The sequence below is a fragment of the Neovison vison genome, chromosome 2 (assembly GCF_020171115.1).
Source record: "Neovison vison isolate M4711 chromosome 2, ASM_NN_V1, whole genome shotgun sequence".
In the NCBI taxonomy this organism is placed as follows: Eukaryota; Metazoa; Chordata; class Mammalia; order Carnivora; family Mustelidae; genus Neogale; species Neogale vison.
The window spans coordinates 178,154,715-178,181,602 of record NC_058092.1 but is presented as its reverse complement, the minus strand read 5'-3'; the positions used below and the strand labels follow the sequence as shown (position 1 = coordinate 178,181,602).

The following is a 26,888-nucleotide window of genomic DNA, read 5'->3' as shown; positions in this document are numbered from 1 at the left end:
TACTTTCTAGCTGTAAAAGTCTTAGATGGCATCTTCACTGTTTTGCCTACATGAAAATCTGTTGTTTAGTGTAGTCATCTTCGTCAGTTATCTTAGCTAGATCTTCTGGGTTTTCAAGGTTTTTTGTCTTACTCTTCTAGATAAGTTCTTGCTGCTTCTTTCACCTTGTACTTTTATGTTACTGCAGATGGCTTTTTTCCTTAAACCTCACGCACCAACCTCTGCTAGCTTCAGACTTACCTTCTGCAGCTTCCTTACCTCTCTCAGCCTTAAATAGAATTGAAGAGAGTTAGGGCTTTGCTCTGGATTAATCTGGCTTTGGCTTCAGGGAATGTTGTAGATGATTTGATCTTCTATTCAGACCAATACAACTTTCTTCATATCAGCAATTAAAGAGGTTTTTCTTTGTTACTATTCATGTGTTCATTGGAGTAGCACTTTTAATTTCCTTCAGGGATTTTTCCTTTGCATTTGCAACTTGGCTAACTGGTATAAGAGGTCTAGCTTTTGGCCTGTGTTGGCTTTTGGCATGCCTTTCTAGCTAAGCTTTATCACTTCAGGTTTTTGATTTAAAGTGAGAGGTGAGGGACATCTTTTCACTTGAACACTTAGAGGCCATTGTAGTGTTATTGATTGGCCTAATTTCAATATTATTGTATCTCAGGGAATTAGGGAGACCTGGGGAGAGGGAGAGAAATAGGAAAATGGCTGGGATGGTAGAGCAGTCAGAACCTACACAACATTTATCAATTATGTTCTTAGTTTTATATGGTGTGGTTTGTAGTACCCCAAAACTATTAACGCTAGTAACATCAAAGGTCACATCACAGATCACCATAACAAATGTAATAAAATGAAAAAATTAGAAATATTCCAAGAATTACCAAAATGTGACAGAGACCTGAAGTGCTGTTGGAAAAATGACATCACTAGACTTGTTCCACTCAGGATTCCACAAACCTTCACTTAGTTTAAAAAAAAAAAAAAAAGGCAATATGTGTGAAGTATATAAAATAATGTATGCCTGTATATAAAATTAGAGGCATTAATGTAGCATACTAAATAATTGAAGAATTATTTATGAACTTACATCGTAACTTTCACTTTATTGTGGTAGAGCCATAGATTAAAAGATGAGATCAGTAAATAATAGTGATTTTCAGTTGAAGTACTTTGTTGTGGTAATTTATTAAATTCAGGAATTATAGCTGACCTAATAAGAATTAAGAAATCAAAGCAATTCTTACTAATAGGTCTGATAGTAGGAAAAATTCATTCCATGAATTTGCTGGAAAGGTGCTTACAGTTAAATCCAGTCTTATAAAATCTTTCTTCTACTAAAAAAAATTTTATGAAATGAAGATACAATATGCATACTAGCTGTTCCTCTCCTACAACCCTCCCAGTTCTAGGGTAGGTCCTGAGGTGTACTAGAAGACATAATACTCTGTGTTCCAGTGCCCCCTTGTGCCTATTATGAAAAGGCACCATTATTAGTTCCTCCTAGAAAAATTGGGATATACGTTCTAAGAGCTCTCTGGAAACCAAACACTGCAAGCTTATGAATAGGGTTCCATATTGTAAACTTTCCGGGCCCAAGATTTATGTCCTTTTGATTTCAGGGTATGCTCTTCTATTAATGCTTTTTCTTTCCACAGATGCTGTTTCATTAACAGTTACATGGCATTTGGGAAGTATGTATAGTACAGGTATATTTAATCTCAGTTTTCAGTGTTTTTACATATTTTTTCAGTGTTTTTATGTATCTTTCCTCTCCCTTACCTCCTTTTTAAAAGCAAAAAAAGGGGAAGTATGGAAATGGATATGTCAGAGGACTCCCTAAGTGAGGTTTTTCTTCTCTCTTAAGGAAAGAGAATCTGGGATCAGCGTGTGCCATAATAATGTACAGTTGTAGACATTTTTGTCCTGCCAGTATATTAGGAGATAGCCTACGTTTGAAGTTGCCTTCTCATTCTTCTATCCTTTACTCCTAAAGGCTTATAAGTCTTTGTAGTATAATCCCAGTAGGTATAATGCTATTATATCAACTGCCTTTAGGAGAAAGGAGTGGCTTGGTTTTTTTAATGATGATCATTTGTCCTTCTTTGTCAGTTCAAGTCTCTACTTACAGCTTGTTGTTTTTTAATTAGAGTAAAATTTACCTTTTCTTTGGTCAGTTCTGAGGACAAATGCATATTAATGTAACTGCTTTTGGTCAGTAGTTCTGAGGACAAATGCACAATAATATAACTTACCACAATGAACAACAGTAGAGCAATTCAATCATTTTGCCACAAAAATTCTTTTTGCTATCAATCCTTTGTGGTCAAATCTTTAAATCCCTTCCACTCTTAACTCTGGACAACTAATAATCAATCCCCAATCATTATTGTTTTGACTTTCACTGAATGTCATATGAATAGAATTATATAATATTTATATGTAGCCTTTTGAGTCAGGTTTCTTTCTGTTATCTAAAAGTGTTTGATATTTATCCATACTGTTGCGTCTATCAATCATTGGTTCCTTTTTATTGCTGAGAAGTATTTCATTACACGGTATACGATAGTGTGTTTATACATTCCCTATTCGTGTTGTTTCTAGCTTTTGTCTTTTAAAAATAAAACTGCTATATACATTCATATTCAGATTTTTGTGTAAATTTAAGTTTTCGTTTCACATGACTGAAATTTTAACCACTCTATTAGGTATGTAGTGGTATCTCATTATGGGTTTTTTGGGCATTTCTCTAATGAATAATAATTTCGAGTGTCTTTTCATGTGCTTATCTGACATCTGTATATCTTCTTTGGTGAAGTATCTGTTCAAATCTTATCCCATGGTTTTTTATTAGTTTTCTTTTTGTTGAATTTTGACAGTATATATTCTGGATATGTCTTTTTTCAAACGTTTTATTATAGTTTGTGTTATATTCTTTCATTTTCTTAAAGTCTTCCACAATTTTTTTTTAAAATTTTGATGACATTTAGTTAATTTTATCACATTTTTTTTCTTTCATGGTCCGTGCTTTTGAAGTCCTTTCTAATAATTTTTTGCCTAACCCAAAGTCAGGAAGAACTTGTTCTTCAAAAACGTTTTATTTTCTGTGTTTAAGTCTGAAACTGGGTCTAATTTTTGAATATAGTATGAAATATGGATTGAATGTACAATTATCTCAGCAGCATTTGTTGAAAAGAATATCTCCTTTGAATTGGATTTGTTCATTTGTCAAAAATCATTTACCAGTTTTTTTATGGCTGTTTCCGGACTTCATTCTTTTGTATTGATTTGTGTGTCTCTGGTTTTTGGCAATACCACACTCTGTTTACTGTATTACTTTAGCTTTATAGTGAGTTTTGAAACCAAACAATATGAGTCCTCCAAATTTTTGTCTTTTCAAAAATTTTTTGTGCCCTTCCCATGTAAATTTTAGAGTCTGAAAAAATTCTACAGGGATTTTGATTGGAATTGCATTGAATCTATAGATCAATTTAGGGAAGAATTTTCTTTTTAATACTGAGTCTTTCAATTAATGAACACAACTGTATCTGTCCTGTACTGGGACCTTCAGTTTCTTTTATCAGCATTTTAACAATTCTCATACACACATGCTAAATGTATTTTGATAAATTTCTCTGTATGTTGTCTATTTTTTATTATCTTAAAATACTGCCAGCTGTTTTGATTAGGACCAAGAGCATGCAGCATTATACATGCTCTTCCCACCCCAAGTCTCCAGGAATCAAAGTACCTCTCTCAGGTTTCTGAATTCTTGTACTTAGTCTCAGCTTCTTCAGTCAGAGGTCATTCTTACCAAATTAGATTACTGGGCCACCCTAATAGAAAGAAAACTTTATATATTTTTCATTTCTTTTAAGGTTATAGGTATATTTAATCAGAATGTGTATACAGCCTCAAAGGTATAGATTATTTGTTTCATTTTGAGATAAGGGATATTCATGTATTTTTCTCATATTTTTAAACTCAAGTTTTTATCTGCAATGAGGTAACTAACCTTTATAGTTGAAAGAATTTATAAAACAATAATGGTAACCAAATTACCATGGCTCAGAAACCATGACTCTAGAAGAGTTATAATAGTGAATTCAGTTCCTCATCACTTGAGACCATGCCGGTTCTGTTCTTCATTCCTAATTTTCTAAATTGGATCAGTACCATTAACTGACATTATTTAGTTGAGAGTATACAAGTAATTTCAATATAGACTACTAAATGCGTTGGTAGACACTTAAGTGCATTGCAAAATGATAAGAGACCAGTCACTGAGTTCAAGTGATAGAAAATTGTTTTTGAGAACCAGACTTCTGAAGTGTTTCTTGAAGCCAGGAAATTTGAGCCCTGATAAGAGACTATGTAAGGTTCAGGTTGAGTTGAAAAAGAGGTGGACTGCAGATACTGAGTGGTATCCTTAATCAGTATTTGCTGAATGAATGGTTGGTAGACATTGAAAATGGAATGCTCAAGGAAAATGTGAAAGTAGGGACAAAAGGAAATAGTAGATTGTTAAAGATTTCAGATGGGGCTCCTGGGTGGCTCAGTTGGTTAAGCACCCAACTCTTTAATTTTGCTCAGTTCATGATCTCAGGGTTGTAAGATCAAGCCCCATATGGGGCTCCACACTGGGCATGAAGCCTGCTTAAGATTCCCCCTCCTTCCCTTAAGATTCTCTCTCCCTCCATCCCTCCCTCTATTAAAAAAAAAAGAAAAGAAAAGAAAAAGATTTCTGATATGGAGTAGTTTTGGAGGATGACAAGGTCTAGGGCGATTAAGTATAAAAGAGGTGAAAAGTCACTATGGTTGAGAAATTTAGAAAACTTGGAGGCTCAGTTATAGTATTGAAACTATTAATACCTTAATAAAGGGAAAATTTTTCTCTTTTTAAAACAGTATTTCATCTTTTTATTTGATCCCTTTTGACTCCTGTTGATTGTAGAAGAATTTCTCAATGAAGAAAGTCTTGAATATAGTCAAATAATTAAATTTGAAACCAAAAATGGAAGTACTCGTTCACATCTCTTTCTGTGGGTCTATTCTATCAATTGTAAGTGTTAGGATATACCTAAGGGGGAGATTCCATAAATAATCTGTCCTATTTTAAAATAATCTTGGCATGAAAGAGCCCCTGAAATGTAAGGCCAACACAAATATGACTCTTTAAAGTAGATTCTAGGCATTATTTTTAAATACTAGTAAGTTGAAAAAAATTTAAAAAGGCTATCAGAATGAAATAGCTTTTTATTCAGTGTCAGAATTCTACCAGTATTTAGTTAAATACTACCAGTATATAGTATTAAAAGGTATTTAGACCTTCTTTATTACTTATATACTTTCAACCAACTATTCAGTACCTCAATATTTATTTGGACCGTTATATATGATTTTTACTACCAACCTCAAGTCTGAAGACAGTGCCAGCATTAAGTGTTATAGAAAGTATTAGGGAACAAAATTTCAGCCACTGGATTCTTGAAACTTCAGTAGCACTTAAACATTTAAGTCAACCGATCATAAAATTAAAACTAACAAATATTTTTTTGTGGTACTAGAACATCTGCTGTCTGAAAAAGGACACGTATACTAAGGACAAGCACCCATTTTGAGGTAGATACTTAGTTTATTCTAGTCTCTTTAGAGAAAGAAAACTCTTAAGATTCCAAACCTTTTTTTGTTTTATTTATTTTTTAAAGATTATTTATTTATTTATTTGACACACAGAGATCACAAGCAGGCAGAGAGGCGGTGGGGGTGGGGTGGGGAGCAGGCTTCCTGCTGAGCAGAGAGCCCCCTGCTAGGGCCTGATCCCAGGACCCTGGGATCATGACCTGAGTGGCAGGCAGAGGCCAAACCCACTGAGCCACCCAGGGCCCCCCCCTTTTTTTGTTTTGATTGAAAACGGGGGCCTGCCATTTTTGTCAAGCATTTTAGACAATTAGAATTACGCTAGCATAGGAGAATGACCTAATTATTTTTCATTCTTATCATATACTTTGCTGATTTTATACTTCATTCTTATCATATACTTTGCTGATTTTATACTTGTTCAAGGATAATAGGTGTGACTACAAAGGGCCATTGCAAAACCAGTGTTAAATGTCTCACCCATATATGCTGTGTACCAAGACACAATTATCACCACAGATCCTTGGTGCTTAGCTAAGAGAGATCATATGGACTTTCTGACATCTCAGTTTCTTTGATCTTCAGTTGAATCTGATACCATTCAGATTTCCTGGGCTGCTACATTGTCTTTCACATATTTTTGGGAATAGAGAACTCTCTCTGTCTCTATCTCTGTGTTATGTAAACATAAAGAGTATAACCTATGGACTATACCTTTGCTTATTTGATCTGGCTTTAGGCCTTCTACCTAATAGGGCTCTAGAAAGTCCATTGTTGGATCGGTTTTAAAATGTGAAGACAATTTGTTGTACTTTTGGAGCTAACTAACTTTTGTCTTCAAAAACAAAGCAATAAATTTATAATTCTACTTCTCTTTCCCCATTAAGGGTACTGTGGCTATGGTTAGGTTTTATTATGACTTAATGATTTGTCTATACCTTGCATCCCTTGGATTCTTTAAGGATATTGTATTAGTTCCTTAATGTATGTAAATGTGCATTATGAAGGGCACTGGACTGCATAGCATCCCTGCTCTGAGGTTATTTTCCATCCTCAGTTCTTTTCTCTTACTATATGTACTAAGTACATACCTTTTTGTGGCACTAAAATCTCATTTTGACACACTTGTTTTTCGATTATTTTGAATGAGTGCATTACATGCAGTATCATAGCTCATTTTTATGAAAAGAAGAAACTTTCTTTTTTAAATTAATAAGCTTTTTTTTCTTTTAAAGAAGCTTTAAGTTTACAGCAGAATTGGGTGGAAAGGACAGAGTTTCTGTATACCTCATCATGCTTCCAGTTTTCCCTTATTATTAACTTCTTACAACTAATGAGGCAGTACTTATGTGTCATTATTAATTGAAGTCCATAGTTTACATTATGGTTTACTCTTTGTGTTGCATAATTCTATGGGTTTTCACAAATGCATAGTGTCATTGGTCAGCCATTATAGTATCATATATAGTTGTTATATTGTCCAGAAAAATCTCCTGTGCTCCAAATATATGCTTTCCCCCACCAGCAAATCACTGACAACCATTGATCTTTTTATTGTCCCTTTAATTTTGCCTTTTTCAGAACTTCATATGGTTGGATTGTATAAAGCCTTTTTAGAGTAACTTCTTTAACTTAGCAGTATGTATTTTTATGCATTCATGTCCTCATGGCTTGATAATCTTGAGAGTCCTTTTTTTTTTTTTTTAAGATTTTATTTATTTGACAGAGAGAGCACAAGCAGGGAGAGTGGCAGGCAGAGGGAGAGGGAGAAGCAGGTTCCCTGCCGACAAGGAGCCCAGTGCTGGGGCTCAATCCCAGGACTCTGGGATCATGACCTGAGCAGATGCTTAATCAATTGAGCCACCTAGGCACCTGAGCATTCTTTTTTTTCTATTGCTGAGTAATGTTTACTGTATAGATGCACTACAACTTGTTTATTCACCTGTTGAAAGACATTTTGCTTGCTTCCGAATTTTGGCAATTCTGAATAAATATTATAGAATATAAGTATTAGCCATTTACATGAAAGTTTTCTAAAACACATTTCTGCATCATTTTAGATGATTATTCTGGATATGAATTTAGACTTTTCTTGTGTCATTCATAGGAGAGACAGACATTAAATATACACAGATGGTACATTTTTGTGTCATTTATGTCACATAGTACAAAGACAAGATGTATGTTGCTATGAAAGTATATAGAGAGAGGGTTTTTATTAACCTTTTGCATGTATTTTCAATTAAAGAAAACCTATTTAATATTGCATTATAACACGATGATACTACCTTAGGACTAATTTTGGGTCCTGGGTAAAAGGGTTTCTGAACTATGAAACTTTGCATGGTTCCTTTCATTTGTATGTTTCTTTAAGGTTTTACTTATTTATTTGCCAGAGATCACAAGTAGGCAGAGGCAGGCAAAGAGGCAGGCAGTGGGGATGGGAAGCAGGCTCCCTGTCGAGCAGAGAACCCAATGCAGGGCTTGATCACTGGACCCTGAGATCATGACTTGAGCCTAAGGCAGAGGCTTAACCCCACTGAGCCCCTCATGGTTCTTAAGAGTACTACAGAAGCATGTCCAAAGAGTCTCTTCTTGTTTTGCTTTTATAATCTGCTTTGCACTAGACTAGAAAGAATGATTTATCGGGGCGCCTGGGTGGCTCAGTGGGTTAAGCCGCTGCCTTGGGCTCAGGTCATGCTCTCAGGGTCCTGGGATCGAGTCCCGCATCGGGCTCCCTGCTCAGCAGGGAGCCTGCTTCCTCCTCTCTCTCTCTGCCTGCCTCTCTGCCTATTTGTGATCTCTCTCTGTCAAATAAATAAATTAATTAAAAAATATTTAATTAATCAAAGAATGATTTATATGTCTACTAATGTCAATGAGTTCTGAGTGAAGATGAGATGATTCCCCTTAGGGTAAAATGCATTTGCCTTTAGTGAATAGAACTTATAACATCTTTCCTGACTCGTTAGTATTACCTACATACTGATATTATATTTAGAACTCAGTACATTTTCCCTCAAATACGTTTGTTTCTGCCCAAAACTACACCCTTTCTGGTATTTAGTTATCTTCATTAATAAAATAGGTAGCATGTTTCTCTATCCCAAATAACTTTTATTAATATATATTTGAGTTATCCCAAATAACTTTTATTAATATATATTTGAGTAGTTAGATCAAGAATTAGAAGCATATTTTAACCTTACTAAATTGTTACTAGTCCCTATTACTGAGTTCCTTGTAAATAATACAAACAAAGGGCATTTACTACTGCTTTTTCAATATTTTAGAAAGTCTTTATTTCTTTGGTAACTTTCTAAGAAACCTATTGCAGAAGGTAAATGGAAGGAATTAAAAATACAAAAACTAGAAAGCAAAAGTAATTTTTAGTAGTGTGAAAATAAGAAACAAATACTTGATTTTTTAAAGTAAAATATCAAAGAAATATGTTTTACCTGTGACCAGCTCTTTGAAAAGTTATGCAACTGGGGGTGCCTGGTGGCTCCATCGGTTGAGTGACCAACTCCTGATTTTGGCTCAGGTCATGATCTCAGGGTGCTGGTATTGAGCATGCTCAGCGGAGAGTCTGCTTGAGGATTGTCTCCACTCCACCCTCGTACATGCCCTCTCTCTCTCAAATAAATCTTTTAAAAATGTTTTTTAAAAAAAGAAAGTTATTTAACTGGAATAGCAAATCTGTAAAGAAGAATGTCAGTGATGGCTTTGTGTTTTAACTGCCTATTACATCATCTTCTGCAGCTCAATTAATGCAAGACCACATGGCTATAGCCAAGAACCGGTATAGTAGTCCCTGTTACATACTGTGGAAGGAAAGTCCCTAGTTCTTTTCCCCAGGCAGAAAAAGTAGCACTTGATATTCTTCAAATATGATGTAATATTTAGAAATCCTCCTAATGCAGAGGAAGGAGGTAGAAATGTTCATCCTTCTTAATTCACCCTCAGCACTGATTTTTATCATATTCCAGTAATTTATAGTATCCTCCAGTGGGTTTTTTTCTATAAAAACAGTATACTTAATATAATCTCTAATTATGCCTCAAAAGATCAAAACCAAAATTTGAGCCTTTTTCTAAATAAATTCTGTTGGAGATATTACAAATGCTAACAAGCATTTGTTAGCATTTGCATTAAATGCAAAGTTCTACATATTACAAATGCTAACAAGCATTTAACTTGGATTTTTCTTGCTTAGATTTTTTAGTTGCTGTCCCTCTCCCTCTCCTTTAAACTCTCTAGTTACATCCTCATATCTTCAGATATGTAAACCACTCTTAGGTATCCCTTTCTTCTTAACCTATAGAAAACCTTTCTTCATTAATTTACTCTCAGAATTTGAGTTCTAAAGGCTTTTTCCTTTTTGTTTGGTCAAGCTGCTCCTCTCTCTCTCTCTCTCTCACATTTTTCAAATGTCTAGAAATTACTCTTCTGTCTGTCAAGCCGCCTTTTACTGAAAAACTGAACTGCTGATAGTTTTCTTCCTCATGAGCCATTCAGCCGTTAGTTTGTTCAGTGGTGCTGTTGAAAAAACAGAGACCTAAACTGGGTGTTTTCATTTGTGTATCATTATTTACATAATTGTCTTAAAGGACTTTGCTATGCTATTCTAAATCTCACAAATTTAATACCACATTTAAAATTTTTTTTTTTTTACAGATTTTATTCATTTATTTTAGAGAGCGAGCGAGTGGGGGAAGGGACAGAGGGAGAAGGAAAAGAGAATCCGGAGCAGACTCTGCTGTGAGCAGAGCCCTATGTGGCTAGGGCAGGACCCTGAGATGACAACCTAAGCCAAAATCAAGAGTCGGACGTTTAACTGACTCAGCCACCTAGGCGATCCCACCCCCGCTTAAAAAATTTTCAGTATTTGGGGAGAGATGACCAGGTTTTGGGCTCCCCACCTCATTGGTTATCACCAAATTATTTATATAGATCTGTAGATGGGTAAATCTTATGGAAAAACTAGTCTGTTTTTCTCCCATAGTGCTATTTTATAGAGCAATATTATGTTAGCTATCTCATAATAGGTTTTATGGACAAATGGGGAAAATTTCATGGTGTAAACCCTCATTAATAATGGACAGTGAACATGGCATTATTAAAAACGTTGAGAAAACTTCTGATAAAATTAGACATTTATAATTAACTAGTTCATGATTCTTTATAACTTACCTGGCCTCCCTAATGCTTATTTATGTACAAAGAAATGATGATTTTATAATGTAGACTATAGTTTGAGGAATGTTAATATAGTTGAGCGCTTTCATTTTTAACACAAAAGATTCTTTAGAGCTAAGTAGTGTTAGCCCATCACCATCCTCACATGACATCATGCAGATCACTCTTACTTTTAGAGTGCCTAAAAAGGTGATACCACGTTGGTGTGATAATATTAGTAGTATTATTGATATCAAGGTAAAAAGAACTAAATTTGGTTTGTTTTTTTTTTTTAAAGATTTTATTTTATTTATTTGAGAGAGAAATAGTGAGAGAGAACATGAGCGAGGAGAAGGTCAGAGGGAGAAGCAGACTTCCCATGGAGCTGGGAGCCCGATGTGGGACTCGATCCCGGGACTCCAGGATCATCAGCCGAAGGCAGTCGTCCAACCAACAGAGCCACCCAGGCGCCCCCCCTAAATTTGTTTTTAATCACTTGATTTCACAGTGGCAAGTTGTGTAATTTTAATTTTCTTTATATATATCAGTGAAAATAGTATATTGTGAGAGAATACAAGCTTTCCTAGTTAATGGTCATTATTTTTATTTCATAGTTCTAGGAAAATAAGTAAGGGATTATCTAAGGATCCTTCAAAAATTTTGTGATAATTATTGATGAATTTTAGCTCGAAAACTGCCTGTCATACTAATCTGAAATATTTTTTCAAACTGGTACATTAGTAGATTTTTATATAGCTAATATTTTTACTGTTCCCACATTACTTTTCCCAATTAACTGTATAACATTTGCAGATAAAGATTGTGGCTGAGAGGTCTTAAAGTGGCAGGGCTGAAATTACAATTTAGATAAAAATAATAATTCTTAGCTTTAATGTGCTATTATTTTGTATATGTAGGTGTCCAAGTGACCAGAATCCTTTAGCCACTTTCAAGCAGTCAAACTATGTAGGAGAAACGAGACATTCTCCATTTCTCTAATAATTGTGTTTGAATGGTTTATTTTTTATTTTTAAGATTTTGTTTTTATTTGAGAGAGAGAGCATGAATGGGGTGGGGACGAGGCAGAGGGAGAAGCAGACTCCCTGTTGAGCATGTAGGGGCCAGATGTAGGGCTTGACATGGGGCTCTATCCTAGGACCCCAAGATCCCGACCTGAGCTGAAGTCAGGTGCTTAACTGATTGAACCACCCAGGCGCCCTGTGTTTGAAGGGCTTAAAGGTTAGGTTAATTTTAAGGGGCCACATAACAGAAACTGAATTGCTTGACTGCTGCTTATACTTCCTTCATCTTTGCTAGTGGTTCCTCTGACAGTTTAACAGCTTTTCTTTCAGTGTCTGCTTTATGCATATATAAAACAGAGAATTTGTGCATGTTGAGCTCTGTTGTAGAAGACAATGTATTAAAAGAAATATGTGACAGTCTTTTAATTACCTAGAGACTAGTTCTTTGAAATCACTTGTTTCGTATCTTGGGCTAAAAAAAGTTACTTACCAAATGTTCACTATGAAAATAATTATTTTTAAGGATTATTTTACTGAGCCTTTTTCTCATATCATTTCACTCTTATGGTAATCACTACAATATCCATAGCTGTTAATTCTTGATGTATATCTCTTATTTCTGAATTCCTATTATTCATAATGTTAGGCTTTCAGTTTGCAGTCAGAAGTGTTTGCTGAGTGAAATCTTCCATTTTTTTCCTACATAATTATGAATGCAGTGATTAATTAGTAAGTGAAGCAACTGTATTCATGTTGTATTTAGGACCTATTTTTCTTTTCTTTCTTCCCTTTTTTTTTTTCCCAAATTAGTCCTTTGTTCATACTCGTTATATGTTTTACACAGTGCTGGGTTGTCACAATATTTGCTGAGTGCTTTAGTTTGTTAGGCACCATGCCAGATACTAGAGATGCAAAAAAGAACCCTAATCTTTACCTTCAGGGATCTTGTATCTTTAGTTAGAAGGAAATAAGCAGGCTGAAGTACCCAATAGAAGTGAATGAAGTGGGAGTCAATATAAAGTAACATAAAATTAAAAAACCAAGTAAGTATATACAGTGTTTTGGTAGGTTTGCAGATTGATAGAAACTATGCCTCACCCCACATACATACCAATACACCATAAAGCTAGAATACTCATTCAGTTAGCCAGGATGCAAAATCTTAGCTGTATTGGTATTGAGAATCCAGCATGGGCACTGAGCATCCCTGCATGTTCTTGCTAGATAATACCAGACATGGGAAACCCTGACCACTCTTTACCTGGGCCATTTCTCAGAGATGTATTGCAGTGAACAATAATGAAAGAGGAAGTAATAACTTCTCCAAATAGTAGGCTTGCTTCTATTTATTATAAAATAGGGACCTCCTCCTCCCCTCTCCCGGCCAAGATCAGTGTTCCTCTTCTGTGACACAATTCTCTGTGTGCATAGGTATTCATGTTTGGGCTCTTGGCATCCTTTCTGTGGATCTTAGGAGGCATGAGGGGTCAACACAAGCAGCCCACTTTGACTTTGCTGTAAGTTATAAGTAGCTTTTGCTGTAAGTAATAAGATCCTAGGAGACTCATGTCTTTTGCCAGAATCCATGAAACAGTAACAGACTAGCTTATTTTAGTGTTTATCTATCTATTGACATTCAAACACTTCACTGTTTTGATAATATGAAGGTAAGTTGGCTATACAGCAAAGGAAAAGAATTTCATTTCCTTTGTACTCAGGGTCCTGGTAGATTCCTAAAACTGTCAGTGACACTGTTCATGCAAGATAAGCCATGAGTTTAGAAAGTTCACTTCATGATGAAAACTTCAATTCTGTTATCAGGGGTTTTGCATCTGGAATATTTTACATTGAGTTAATGCCCTTTATGGTAGGGAAATGTTTAAAATGTTGGCTCTTTAGGTTCTTGACTGAAATATCTTGTCAGTAAGACTGTATTATTGTCCGTGAGGAGAAAACAAAGATAGCACTCAGATTTTCCTGGGCATTGTCTTGGCTTCAGTTTTCTGTAGTTTTCAAAAGCCCACTTTTTTTCTACACCACAACTTAGTGATTACATACTATTAGAAGATTTTAATGGTAGAGAAATTGATATAGTTAGAAACTTTGCATAACATCAGGTAGACCTCAGCTCAACCCCTTAGGGTCCATTTTTAGAAGGCAACAGTTTTGTTGGCTCCTTCCTTGACTTGGGCTCCTGCTCTGACTTGGCAGAGATAACAGTATATTCTTCTTTCCCAATTCTAACAGGTAAGTACATCTAACTAGCTTCCTAATGAGCAGGAGCAGAAAGACTTCAGAACCAAACATAATACCAGTTTGTGTCCATGTTTAAAAGTTAGTGATTTCAAGAGTCAGGAGATATTTAATATTTATTAAATACTTTGCATGTATGCAGCACTGTACTGGATGCTGTAACAGCTTCACCTTCAGTGATTTTTCGGCCATCATATAAAAATATTCTCATTATATTTGAGGAATATAGGGCAGAATCTGATTATATACTAAATAAATTGTATGAAAAATAAATGCTTGTAGGAGTGCAGAGGTAAGTGTCTGTGAAAGGGGGTTTATAACCATTCTGGAAGAACTTGGGTGAAGGCAGAAGAACAAACCAGACTTAAATGAGAGGAAAGTGAAACACTTGAGATGTCAGGGAGCAGAAGATAGGTGGAAGAAGAAAACAAGAATGCCTCCAGTAAAACTTAGAATGTAGTAGGGAAGACACCTCTATGAAGAGATCATCTTAGATATTGAGTGAAAAAGGATGAATGTGGGAGAAGAAGGGGGTTGAATGGGTGTAAGCAAGCCAGTTTCGGTTTTCCAAGTATTAACATCCTTGTTTCTATTTTAGAGGAAAAGCTTTTAGGCTTTCACCACTCGGTATGCTGTTATGGGTTTTTCAGTATTACCATCATTGTTTTGAAGTAGTTTCCTTTTATTCCTAGTTGGAGGATTTTTATCCTGCAACATGTTGAGCATGTCAGATGCTTTTCCTATGTCAAGCAAGATGATCACATAGGATTTTTTCCCCTCTATTCTGTTAATTTGGTATATTGCACTGATTGACTGTTAAATGTCGAACCATTCTTGAATTACCACCTGTCTTTGTAAGGAAAGTTTTATTGGAACCAAGCCAAACCCATATGTTTACATGTTATCTGTGGCTGCTTTTGTACTCTAAAATCAGAGGTAGACAAGTATGACAGAGACTACACGGTTTGCAAAGCCTAAAATATTTAGTATTTCCCAATCTCTGCTTCTAGAATCATCAGCATCCACATAGTCTTTAGTATGTCTGTAGTAGGTATCAACCAGTCTGTACTGACAATATATTGTGTAATTTGTTTTTCTTAATGTATGGTCAGTCTTCTTGACATACAAGTAGGGAGTTCTGATGTGGTTAATGAGAAAGTTAAGTAATGATTTTAAGAGAAATGTTAATTCAAATAATATATTTTGTTAATGTCTTTTCTAATTCAGCTCCATGCCTTTATTTTAAAGTAACTTACTTGAGGGTGGAGGTGGGGGGCGCCTCCTGGGTAGCACAGTTGGTTAAGCATCCAACTCTTGGTTTTGGTTCAAGTCACTATCTCATTGTTATGAGATCAAGCCCTGCATGGGGCTCTGTGCTCCGCTCACAATCTCCTTGAGACCTCTCTCTCCCTCTGCCCCTCCCCCCACAATTCTCTCTCTTTCTAAAATAAATAAATCTTTAAAAAAATGTGTATATGTCACATTCTGCATTGCTTATGGAATTTTATGTTTTCTTTTCTATAGGTGTATGTGGAATTTGATGATCTTGAATGGGATAAACGAGAGTGGGTTAAAGTATATGAAGATTTTTCAACTTTCTTGGTGGAATACCACTTAATCTGGGCCAGAAGGATCGACCCTAGCCAGACTCAGGGATCAAAGAGCAAACAAATTCAGTGGCCTGCATTGGTAAGATCTATTCCTGTTTTATGAAACATTCTCAGTTTTTTTTAAAGGAACAAGAACTGGATGTAAGTTCAGATTTATCTTGGTGATCATACATTATTCCTGAAGAGGCTCTGAAGTATCTGACAGAAATATCAAACTATGGCTTTTATTTATTTATTTATTAAAAAAAATTTTTTTTTAAAAATATTTTATTTATTTATTTTACAGAGAGAGAGATCCCAAGTAGACAGAGAGGCAGGCAGAGAGAGAGAGAGAGAGGGAGAGAGGGAAGCAGGCTTCCCGCTGAGCAGAGAGCCCTATGCGGGACTCCGTCCTAGGACTCTGAGATCATGACCTGAGCCGAAGGCAGCGGCTTAACCCACTGAGCCACCCAGGCACCCTGGCTTTTATTTTGTTAAACAATTTTATGTGTCCTTTTTGTTAGTACTCCTTTAGAATATTTAGCCTAGAAATAGTTTAATCTATCCAGTTAGAAGAAACATATAAATAAATTTGATTAAAGGTTACTAACATAGTTGACTAGTTTGTGTATAATGTGGAAGTTTTTCAAGCTTGAGACTTTGTAAGTAGACAATAAGAGGGTACTTTTTATAAGCATCAATAGCATGTAATTTTCCTTGGTTTATTAAAATTAATAAAAGTTGACTGAATTCATTGTAGATGATAGTAGATATTTAATGTGAAATTGTATGTTCACATAATAGATAAAATTACTTCATATCAGAAAATGTTCTATTTAAGAAATGCAGATTTTAAAAAATACTCAGCTAGTTTAAATTAGAGTTTTGTTCAAGAAACATACTAAGGAAGTCTGGCTGGCTAAATCAGAAGAACATGCAACTTTTAATCTTTGAGTTGTGAGTTGAAGCCCCACAGTAGGTGTGGAGATTACTTAAAAAAAAAAAAAAGGCATACTTAAAAAAAAGAAAACGAGAAACATACTAACCAAGTAAGATAGTTCTATTAGGAAGAAAGCCATATCTGTTTAACCACTGGGCTGTATATGTTTGAATGAAATAATGTTCTTACAGTGATATCTGAGAAATATTTTTAAAGCCATTAAAACATTACTGCAGGTATTTGGTATAAATACCATGAGAATAGGTACTTTCAGATATTTTTTAACATAAATTAACTATACGAATAGTTTTTCTTGTTAATAATTGTATTGTTTATACATTTTCTCTTTTAATGAGTTAGACCTTTAAAAATCTGAGGAGATAAGTGGTTAAAAAGAAAATGCAGGGAGGGAAAAAGAATGAAATGAACTAATTATATTTTTTAAAGAAAATATATATAATTTCAAAAGATGGAAGCTGCTATCTATGAGCTATAGTTTTGGTAAGATACTTTGAATGGTTTAGCAAAAAAATAAGATAATTTTATCCATGATAGATTTTTTTTTTAAAGGTTTTATTTATTTGACAGAGAGAGACATCACAAGTAGGCAGAAAGGCAGGCAGAGAGAGGGGCGGAGGCAGGCTACCTGCTGAACAGAGAGCCCAATGTGGGGCTCAATCCCAGGACCATGAGATCATGACCCGAGTTGAAGACAGAGACCCACTAGATTTTAAGAAATATTTGTTGGATGAATATATTGAATTGTTAATATGGAGATTTTAAAGCCATGACTAACATTTTTTTTAATTTTATAAACTTTAACTCAAAAACTGTCTTGGGGTGCCTGGGTGGCTCAGTGGGTTAAAGCCTCTGCCTTCAGTTCAGATCATGATCTCAGGGTCCTGGGATCGAATCCCACATCAGGTTCTGTGCTCAACAGAGAGCCTGTTTCCCCCTCACCTTCCCCCCACCACCCTCACCGCCTGCCTCTCTGACTAATTGTGATCTCTGTCTGTCAAATAAATAAAATCTTTTAAAAAAAAGTTGGCTAAAACTTGACATTCATGTGAATCTTGTATGAAAAGCCTCAATACGAGGAAGCAATAACAACAGTACCAGGAAGTATACCTCAGTATCATAGTTAAAGAATAAATAGAACTTTAAAAAATCTTTGCCCTGTCTTAGAGATAATTACTAAAATCAAGGTGAATTTCTGTATGTTCATAAATTACTGATTTTAGGGAAAATTTTAATCAGAAAATATTGTTTAAAATAATTTTTGTCATTATTTTAGAAATTTATTTCTGTTGAAAACCTTTTTAACCTCACAAAATATTTAATTATGTAATCTCTTTAAAATTCAGCTCTTTTTCTTTCTTTGTTTTTTAAGGTTTTAATTTATTTATTTGACAGAGAGAGAGGTCACACATAGGTAGAGAGGCAGTCAGGGAGAGAGGGGGAAGCAGGCTCCCTGCTAAGCAGGGAGCCTAACGTGGGGCTTGATCCTAGGATCCCAAGATCATAACCTGAGCCGAAGGCAGAGGCTTAACCCACTGAGCCACCCAGGCGCCTCTCAGCTTTTTTTTTCTTAAACAAAAAAGGTACACATTAAAAAGTTGGAAAATGCTAAGTGGTATAAAATAGAAAATCATAAATCATTCTATTTTCATCACCAAGCATGAAATATTTTGACATATTTTCTTATAAAGTATTTCTCTGCTTTTTTTCACACCATAGAATTAAAGAATTTTTAAAACTATGGTAAAATATGCCTAACATAAAATTTTCCATCTTAATTATTTTTAAGTATAAAGTTCAGTGGCATTGAGTATATTCACATTGTTGTACAATAATCCACCTACAAAACTTACTCCATCTTGCAGAACTGAAACTCTATAACCATTGAATAGCAACTCTCCATTTTTCCTTCTTCCCAACTCCCAGCAACTACCGTTTTATTTTCTGTGGCTAGGATTTTGACTGCCCTGACAATCGCAATAAAGATGGAACCATCCAGTATCTGTCTTTTCATGACTAGCTTATTTCACTTAGCATAATGTCTGTGAGGTTTATTTTTATGTTGTAGCCGGTATGAGAATTTCCTTCCTTTAAAAGGCTGAATAATATTTCATTATGTATGAACCACAATATATTTACTCATTTGTCTGTTGGAGGACCTGTATGTTGCTTCTACCTCTTGGCTCTTTCGAATTATGCTGCAATGCACATGGGTGTACATATATCTCATTGAGAACAATGAGATTTTTCAATTCTTTTGAGAATTGAAGAAGTGGAATTGTTGGATCATGTGGTAGTCGTGTTTTTAAAACTTTGGAGTAACTGCCATACTGTTTTCCCACAGCAGCTGTACTATTTTACGTTCTTGGCAATACTTGGTTGTAGGTTTTGATAATAGCTATTCTAATGGGTGTGAGGTGTGGTTTTGATTTATGTTTCCCTAATGATTAGGGATATTGAGCATCTTTTCTTGTGCTTATATGCTATTAGTTTATCTTCCTTGGAGAAATGTCTGTTCACATTGTGCCCATTTTTTTTTTTTAAGATTTTATTTATTTATTTGACAGAGATCACAAGTAGGCAGAGAGGCAGGCAGAGAGAGAGGAAGAGAGGCAGGCTCACCACTGAGCAGAGAGACCGATATGGGGCTCGATCCCAGGACGTTGAGATCATGACCTGAGCCGAAGGCAGAGGCTTTCACCCACTGAGCCACCCATGTGCCCCATCGTTGTGCCCATTTTTAAATCAGGTTGTTTTTATTTGTTTAGTCCTTTGAGTTCTCTATATATTCTGGATATTAATCCCTTATTAGATAGATTCTGTGAACATTTTTCTTCTATTCTGTGGTTGCCATTTTACTCTTTTGACAGTATCTTTTGATGCACAAAATTTTTTTAATATTCATTAAGTCCAGTTTACTTATTTTTTTGGTTACCCATGCCTTTGGGGTCATATCCAAGAAATCATTGCCAAATCCAATATCATAAAGCTTTTATTGTATGTTTTCTTGTAGGAGTTTTCTTATTTTAGGCTTTATATGTAGGCCTTTGTTCTATTTTGAGCTAATTTTTGCTTATGGTATTAGGTGAGTGTTCAATTTCTTTCATTTGTTTGTTGATATTTAGTTTTCCTATTACCATTTGTTGAATAGACTTCTTTTTTTCTTTTGAATGGTCTTGGCACCTAGTGCAAAAATTATTTAACCATATATGCAGGTGTTTATTTCTGGGTTCTCTTTTCCATCAGTCTATGCCTGTGTTTATGCCTGTACCACACTGTTTTGATTACCATAGCTTTGTAGTGAAATTTTTTAAAGATTTGATTATTTATTTTGCGATGGAGAGAGAGAGTGTATGAGAATGCCCCTCTGGAGGAGGGGCAGAAGGAGAGGGGGAGAGAGAATCACAAGCCAACTCCTCGCTTAGTGCAGAGCCCCTTGCAGGCCTCAGTATCATGGCCTGAGCTGAAATCGTAAGTGGGACGCTCAACTATGACTGAGCCACCAGGGACCCTGTGTAGCTTTGTAGTAAGTTTTGAAATGAGGAAATGTGAGTATTCCAAGTTTGTTCTATTTTAAGACTGTTTTGGCTATTCGGTATCCCTTGGAATTCCATATGAGTTTCAAGATGGATACTTTTACTTCAGCCTGAAACTTTGAGATTTTGTTAGAGCTTTCATTGAATCTGTAGATTACTTTGGGTAGTATTGGCATCTTAACAATAATAAGCCTTTTAGTTCATGACTACAAGATGTCTTTCCATGTATTTATGTTTTCTTTAAGTTTTTTTAGCAGTGTTGTGTAGTTTTCAAGTAATTTACTCTTTTTTTTTTTTTAAAGATTTTATTTATTTATTTGACAGAGAGCGATCACAGGTAGGCAGAGAAGCAGGTAGAGAGAGAAGGGGAAGCAGGCTCCCTGCTGAGCAGAGAGCCTGATGCGGGGCTCGATCCCAGGACCCTGAGATCATGACCTGAGCCAAAGGCAGTGGCTTAACCCACTGAGCCACCCAGGTGCCCTAATTTACTCTTTCTGATGCTATTGTAAATGGAATGAATTTAATAATTTCATTTGCAGATTTTTCATAATTAGAATATAGAAACACAACTGATTTTTATGTGTTGATTTTATATCCTTCTGCTTAGCTAACATCGTACTCAATTGTGAAAGAATGGAAGCTTTTCTCTAAGATTGAGAATAAGACTAAGAGGGTACTTTTCTGGTCACCATAGCATTGGAATTTCTATCCAGAGCAGGTAGACAAGAGAAAGAAAAAAAAAAAAAGCATCTAAATTGGAAAGGAAGAAGTAAAATTATTTCTATTTATAGATGATATGATCTTATATATAGAAGTCCCTAAAGATTTTATGTGCCTTCCCATATCTTAAAACTAATAAATAAACAGCAGGATATAAAATCTCTGCTTTCTAATCATAGTTTTAGCTAAGACTGCATTAAAATTGTAGATCCTGCTTGTTTTACTTGATATTTCAATGTGTTCTTTCCTCCTCACAAGTATTAAGTTTTCAATGGCTACATAATATTTTATTCTATAATGGTCCATTGCCCTAATATTTGGTATTGTTCCTAATTTTTTTGTGATTATAAATAACTGATAAATATTATTGTGATAAAAATGTAAGTCTTTGCATTTCTTATTATTTTAAAAATTTAGATTCATAGTAGTAGAATTAATGGTCAGAGGTTATAAACTTGAAAAAAATACATAAAAGTCTCCTGATATTCTTCACAAATACTTACTGGCCATTGTCCCCATTCAGTGTGTGAGTGCTTTCATCTCACTTAATCCTCCACCTTACTCCCACCTCCACAAACATTGATAACTTATTTTCAGACTATCTTGTTTTAAAAGCCAAACATTTACAATTTGAATACAGAAGTGAATGTTTTAATTTTTATATCTGCTAATTTGGTATTTTAAAATACTATTTTATTGTTTTAATTTGTATTTCTTTAGTGGGATGAATATTCATATTAGCAACTTGCATTTTTGTGATTGTCTTTTTTCGATTACTTATTATTAGGATGTTGTGTTTTTCTAATATTTGTTATAAGCTTTCTTTACATTATTAAAGATGCTTTTTGTATTTGTCTCACAGTTTGTTCAGCTAATTTTATGATAGCAAGACTTTTTGAATTGTATGTTTATATTTAAAGGACATCTATATATTGAGATATCTTCCTTAATCCAGACAGTCAGGATGAGTTTTCCTTTCTTTCTTTGTTTCAGGAGGTTGTAAAAATTAATGGAACAAATAATTGAAATGAAAATGCTTGATATACTCTAGAAAATAACCATTAGGTTTCATAAGACTTCTACCAACTTTCATTTATGTTTAGTACACACAACTGAGATTGTATCATTTCCCTACTGTTCATTAAAATGAAGCTAATTTGATGATACCTATAAGCAGTAGTTATGAAATTCAGAGTTTTAAAATTCATATAACAAAATACTTTATCTACAAATCTGAGAAATTTTAGGGTTACTTATGAGATGAAAATAGAATTAAACACAGTGGGGGGTACTAAACAGCAGAAACTAATATTTTTGTCTTTAATTCTCTACACATTTAATGTTTCTAATTCTGTGTACATGATGCTTGCTTTCATGTTCTTTTGTACTTAAACATACATTTGTATTATCCTCTTTCTAGTTGTTTGACCCCTCGTGTGGTACCTGTTAAATATTACACATTGGTCATATTGTCTGCTTACTCTAAGAAATCAGTCGAAACTGGCAGTGTATCTGCTGGTTCTTGAAATCATGACATAACAAAAGAATCATGTAGTCTCATTAACCTTTTCTAAGGTTTATTTTAAAAATTAAAACTTCAACAAAATATGGGATAATACCCAGTTCTCTGGAATTGTCTCTTCATCTTTTTTTTCCCCAGTGTATCAATAGCAAAACATACATTGGAGCACCAGCTATATAACATGCTGAAGTCATGTCTTTTGTTTGTTTGTTTGTTTGTTTTTGTTTGGTTCTGTATAATCAGGGTACCACCTGAGGCTATTCTGATGATGAAAGCTAAGGTGTCTTACATTTTTATGTAAGTTACTTAATATATTGTTAAATTTCATTTTTTAAGTAAAATAAAATACTCATTAAATCACATTTATCAGCACGAGGGAAAGAAAGTGTTGGCATTCATAATTGAAATCAACGAGTAACCTACCTAACTGGATTAGGGCCCTGGCTCCATCTCCTTTAGGAAAACTTTCTGTGGGGAGTGGGGCTTTGACCCTAACCCAGCTGGGCTGTAACACTGCTGCATTTTCTAAGGGGCAGAGTTTTCTACTACTTTTCTGCTGGCTCAGCTTTCCAGATAACCCCAACCAGAATTAATTTCACCATCCCTTTTTCCTGTAGAACTTTGTTTGTATGTCTGTTTTAACAACCAGCACCTCTGCTTTGTATTATACCTATTTGTTTGCATGTCTGTCTTTCCCTACTAGATTGTAAGTTCCCTGAGAACAGGAGTCATGTCTTAGTCATCTTTAATCATTCCTAGAAGTCTAGCTCAGTGCTTTATCCATCTTAGACAGTGAATGAATGCTTATTTATGATGTGATATGATGAATTTATTCTACCCCAGTTACTGAAAAAGAATTTTATTGGGAAATACAGCAAGTTTCCTGGGTATCACTTTATACTAAAGTCAAATGACAGGAAAGCATAATCAGCCAGCTGTGCTAAAAATATGTAAGTTAACGGGGTGCCTGGGTGGCTCAGCGGGTTAAGGCCTCTGCCTTCGGCTTGGGTCATGATCTCGGGGTCCTGGGTTCGAGCCCCAAGTTGGGCTCTCTGCTTGGTGGGGAGCCTGCTTCCTCCTCTCTCTCTGCCTGCTTCTCTGCCTACTTGTGATCTCTGTCTGTCAAATAAATAAATAAAATCTTTTTTTAAAAAAAAGTAAGTTACCAATTTTAAACATAGTAGTAAAGACAAATAATTAAAATGCTTATAATAGATGCCCTCATTCTAATCAAATGCAAATGTGAGATCTTAAATTGTCATGGAAGAGAGGAGGAGATGTAGAATTACCCAAAATGGGTTATTTTCAAGATGCAGAAGGAAAGAATTTATAATTTTATTGCCAACTAAGTATTCTAATCTGTAATAATTTATCTGATTTTCTGTAGTGAGTTTTAGGAAACTCAGACTTCTCCTTCTTCCCAGTGCAACTTTTCAACTTCATCAGATAGATCATTCTGGTTTGATCAGGAATTGTGATTAGATCATAAACATGTAAATGTTTATCAATATATTGCCTTTAGATTATTTGTCTAGTGAAAGGACTTTTTAGTTGTTCTCTGTTCTGAAAGAAACCCTTTCAAATTAGAATAGACTTCACTGTTCTTTGGAACAAAATACCTTTATATCTGGCTGTTACATTGACAAACTTGGTTTTTAGATTACAACATCAACCAAATTTTATTGAAATGTGAACCTGTGCCACATTCCAACTATGAACTTTGAAACAAATAGTTTTTACATATTGATAATTGAGTTTCCAGAGTTAGAATTAATAGTTTTACAGTTCTTAGTACTTTGGTAAATAATGAAGCAGTAGGAAAGATACTATACTTTCAGGATTATTGTTTCTCTGCAAAGTAAAACACTTTATGAGATCAAATTTTATGTAGTAAGGTATCAAACTTTTTAAATGATAAAAGCTGGGGCGCCTGGGTGGCTCAGTGGGTTAAAGCCTCTGCGTTCGGCTCAGGTCATGATCCCAGGGTCCTGGGATGGAGCCCCGCATCGGGCTCTCCTCTCAGCAGGGAGCCTGCTTCCTCCTCTCTCTCTCTGCCTGCCTCTCTGCCTGCTTGTGATCTCTGTGTGTCAAATAAATAAATAAATACATCTTTTAAAAAAATAAATGAGGAATGCCTGGGTGGCTCAGTTGGTTAAGCGGCTGCCTTTGGCTCAGGTCATGATCCCAGCATCCTGAGATGGAGTCCTACATCGGGTTCCTTGCTCGGCGGGGAGCCTGCTCCTCCCTCTGCCTCTGCTGCCACTCTACCTGCCTGTGCTCGCGCTCTCTCTCTTTCTCTCTCTCTCTCTCTGGCAAATAAATTAATAAAATCAAATTTTTTAAAAAATAAATAAATAAATAAATGCTAGGGGCGCCTGGGTGGCTCAGTGGGTTAAAGCCTCTGCCTTCGGCTCAGGTCATGAACTCAGGGTCCTGGGATCCAGTCTGGCATCGGGATCTCTGCTCAGCAGGGAGCCTACTTCCTCTTCTCTCTCTGCCTGCTTCTCTGCCTACTTGTGATCTCTGTCAAATAAATAAAGACTTATAAAAAAGAAATGATAAAAGCTAATACTGCCAGACTGCAGTGAAGGAGCACATCTATCCTTTTCTTGTGGATCATAAATATTATTTTGGGGGAAAGTATTATGTTCTAAGGACCATAAGGAAGTTAATCCTCTTTGATTCATTAATTCTTCTCTTAGGAAATTATGCTTACAAAACAAGTTTTAAAAAGTGAAAATTAAATTCAGTTCAGCTAATGTTTATCTGACACCTTATGTGAGCAAGTCAGTGTGCTAGGCCTGCAGATACAAATAAGAAAGGCAAAATGTTATATGCAGAAAGATGTTCATTACAGTCCTATCACAATTTGGGAATGTTGTTAAATTAATCAGATATTATGCATGTTTTAAAAAATCATAATTATGAATACTTGAGAGAAGCATGGACAAATAAAATTCAAGTAAAAGTCTTGATTATAGTAGTGTCGAAATTATATACTTAGAAAATATTACCAACTATTTAAAATCATTTTTTTAGAATGATGGGGTTATGCCTGATGTAATTTGTCTTTTCAATAGACACAGCTATTATTTACCAAGAAATTAGAAATTGAATATATTGACTTTATCATGTACTTTTTATTTTGGAAATGATTTTCTTCAAATGAATTCTTTTAGCAGATTTGTTTTGTCTTCTGTTAATATACTTTGATAGCACATTTTAAGTTTTGTTAATACAGCATTTTTAATTAATATCCTTTTTTTTTAAAAAAATTATTTACTTGACAGAGACACAGTGAGAGGGAACACAAGCGGGGGGGGGGGTGCGGTGTAGGAGAGGGAGAAGCATGCTTCCCGCACAGCAGGGAGCCCAATGTAGGGCTTGATCCCAGGACCCTGAGATGGTAACCTGAGCTGAAGGCTGATGCTTAGTGACTGAGCCACCCAGGAACTCCATAATATCCTTAACAGTACAAAGAATTAAAACTTTCTGGGGTGCCTAGGTGGCACAATCAGTTAAGTATCCAACTCTTGCTTTCTGCTCAGGTTTTAATTTCCTGGTCATGAGATTATATCTCAAATTGGGCTCCATGCTGAGTCTGCTTGAGATTCTTTCTCCTTCTCCTTCTGCCCCTCCTGCTTGTGCTCCTACTCAATCACTCACTAAAATAAATAAATCCTAAAATGTTTCTAATAAAAATAACAATTCAAACAACAAAATAAAATATAATGATGCTTTATTTAAGGTGTGTTTTTAAGTCCATCTTAATTACTATTTGCTCATAGATTTACATGGCTTGATATGACCTTAGAAATCTTCTAGTCTTAGATTTAGACAATGTATTTGTTGAAAAAGAGAACCTTAACAGTTATCTAGGAATGTAGTGTAATATATTAAGAACATAAGTCTTGATGTTGGATTTCTTCCTTCAAATGCCTACTGTATCATTTGTGGTTAATAGCAGGATGAACTTGAGTTATTTTTTTCTATGTCTCACTGTCTTCATAATAGTAGTACCTGCTATATAAAGTTATTGTGAAGGGGTTAAGCAGCAAAGTATATAAATAAAATCCTCAGTATAGCGCTGCAATGATTTTGTCAACTGTACAGTTTTAGGGGGAATCCCCAGAAGACCACCCTCTCTTACACCAATTGCAAGTTTGAGGGTTAGCCTAACCCATTCTTAGGTTTGATAAGTCACAAGAAGGACTCCTAGAACTCACTGACAACTGTAATTCTGGTGCCTACAGTTTATTGCAGAGAAAGGATGAAGATTAAAATTGGCCAATGGAAGAGATGCATAGGGTGCAGAATATAGGAAGGGTCCACAACATGGACTATAAGGTCGTGGACATCAATCTGTCTTTCCAGCCACAATGTACAACACTACGCAGAGTTTTAACAACCAGAGATGCTCATCCAAGTCTTTGCCGTCCACAGTTTTTGTTGGATATGTTTACATACGTC

At 35.2% G+C, this 26,888-nt stretch overlaps 1 protein-coding gene across 2 annotated transcripts in view; it reads left to right on the top strand.

The window, feature by feature from the left end:
* The window catches only part of JMJD1C (jumonji domain containing 1C), a 315,974-nt gene that overhangs the window by 116,613 nt on the left and 172,473 nt on the right, over positions 1-26,888 (top strand). For both annotated transcript variants that reach the window (XM_044239615.1, XM_044239611.1), the window contains exon 2: positions 15,618-15,782. Coding sequence is in view for 1 of the 2 variants with exons in the window: in XM_044239611.1 (XP_044095546.1) it covers positions 15,618-15,782 (165 nt within the window). In the remaining variant the exon portion in view is untranslated. The remainder of the gene's footprint in view (positions 1-15,617; positions 15,783-26,888) is intronic.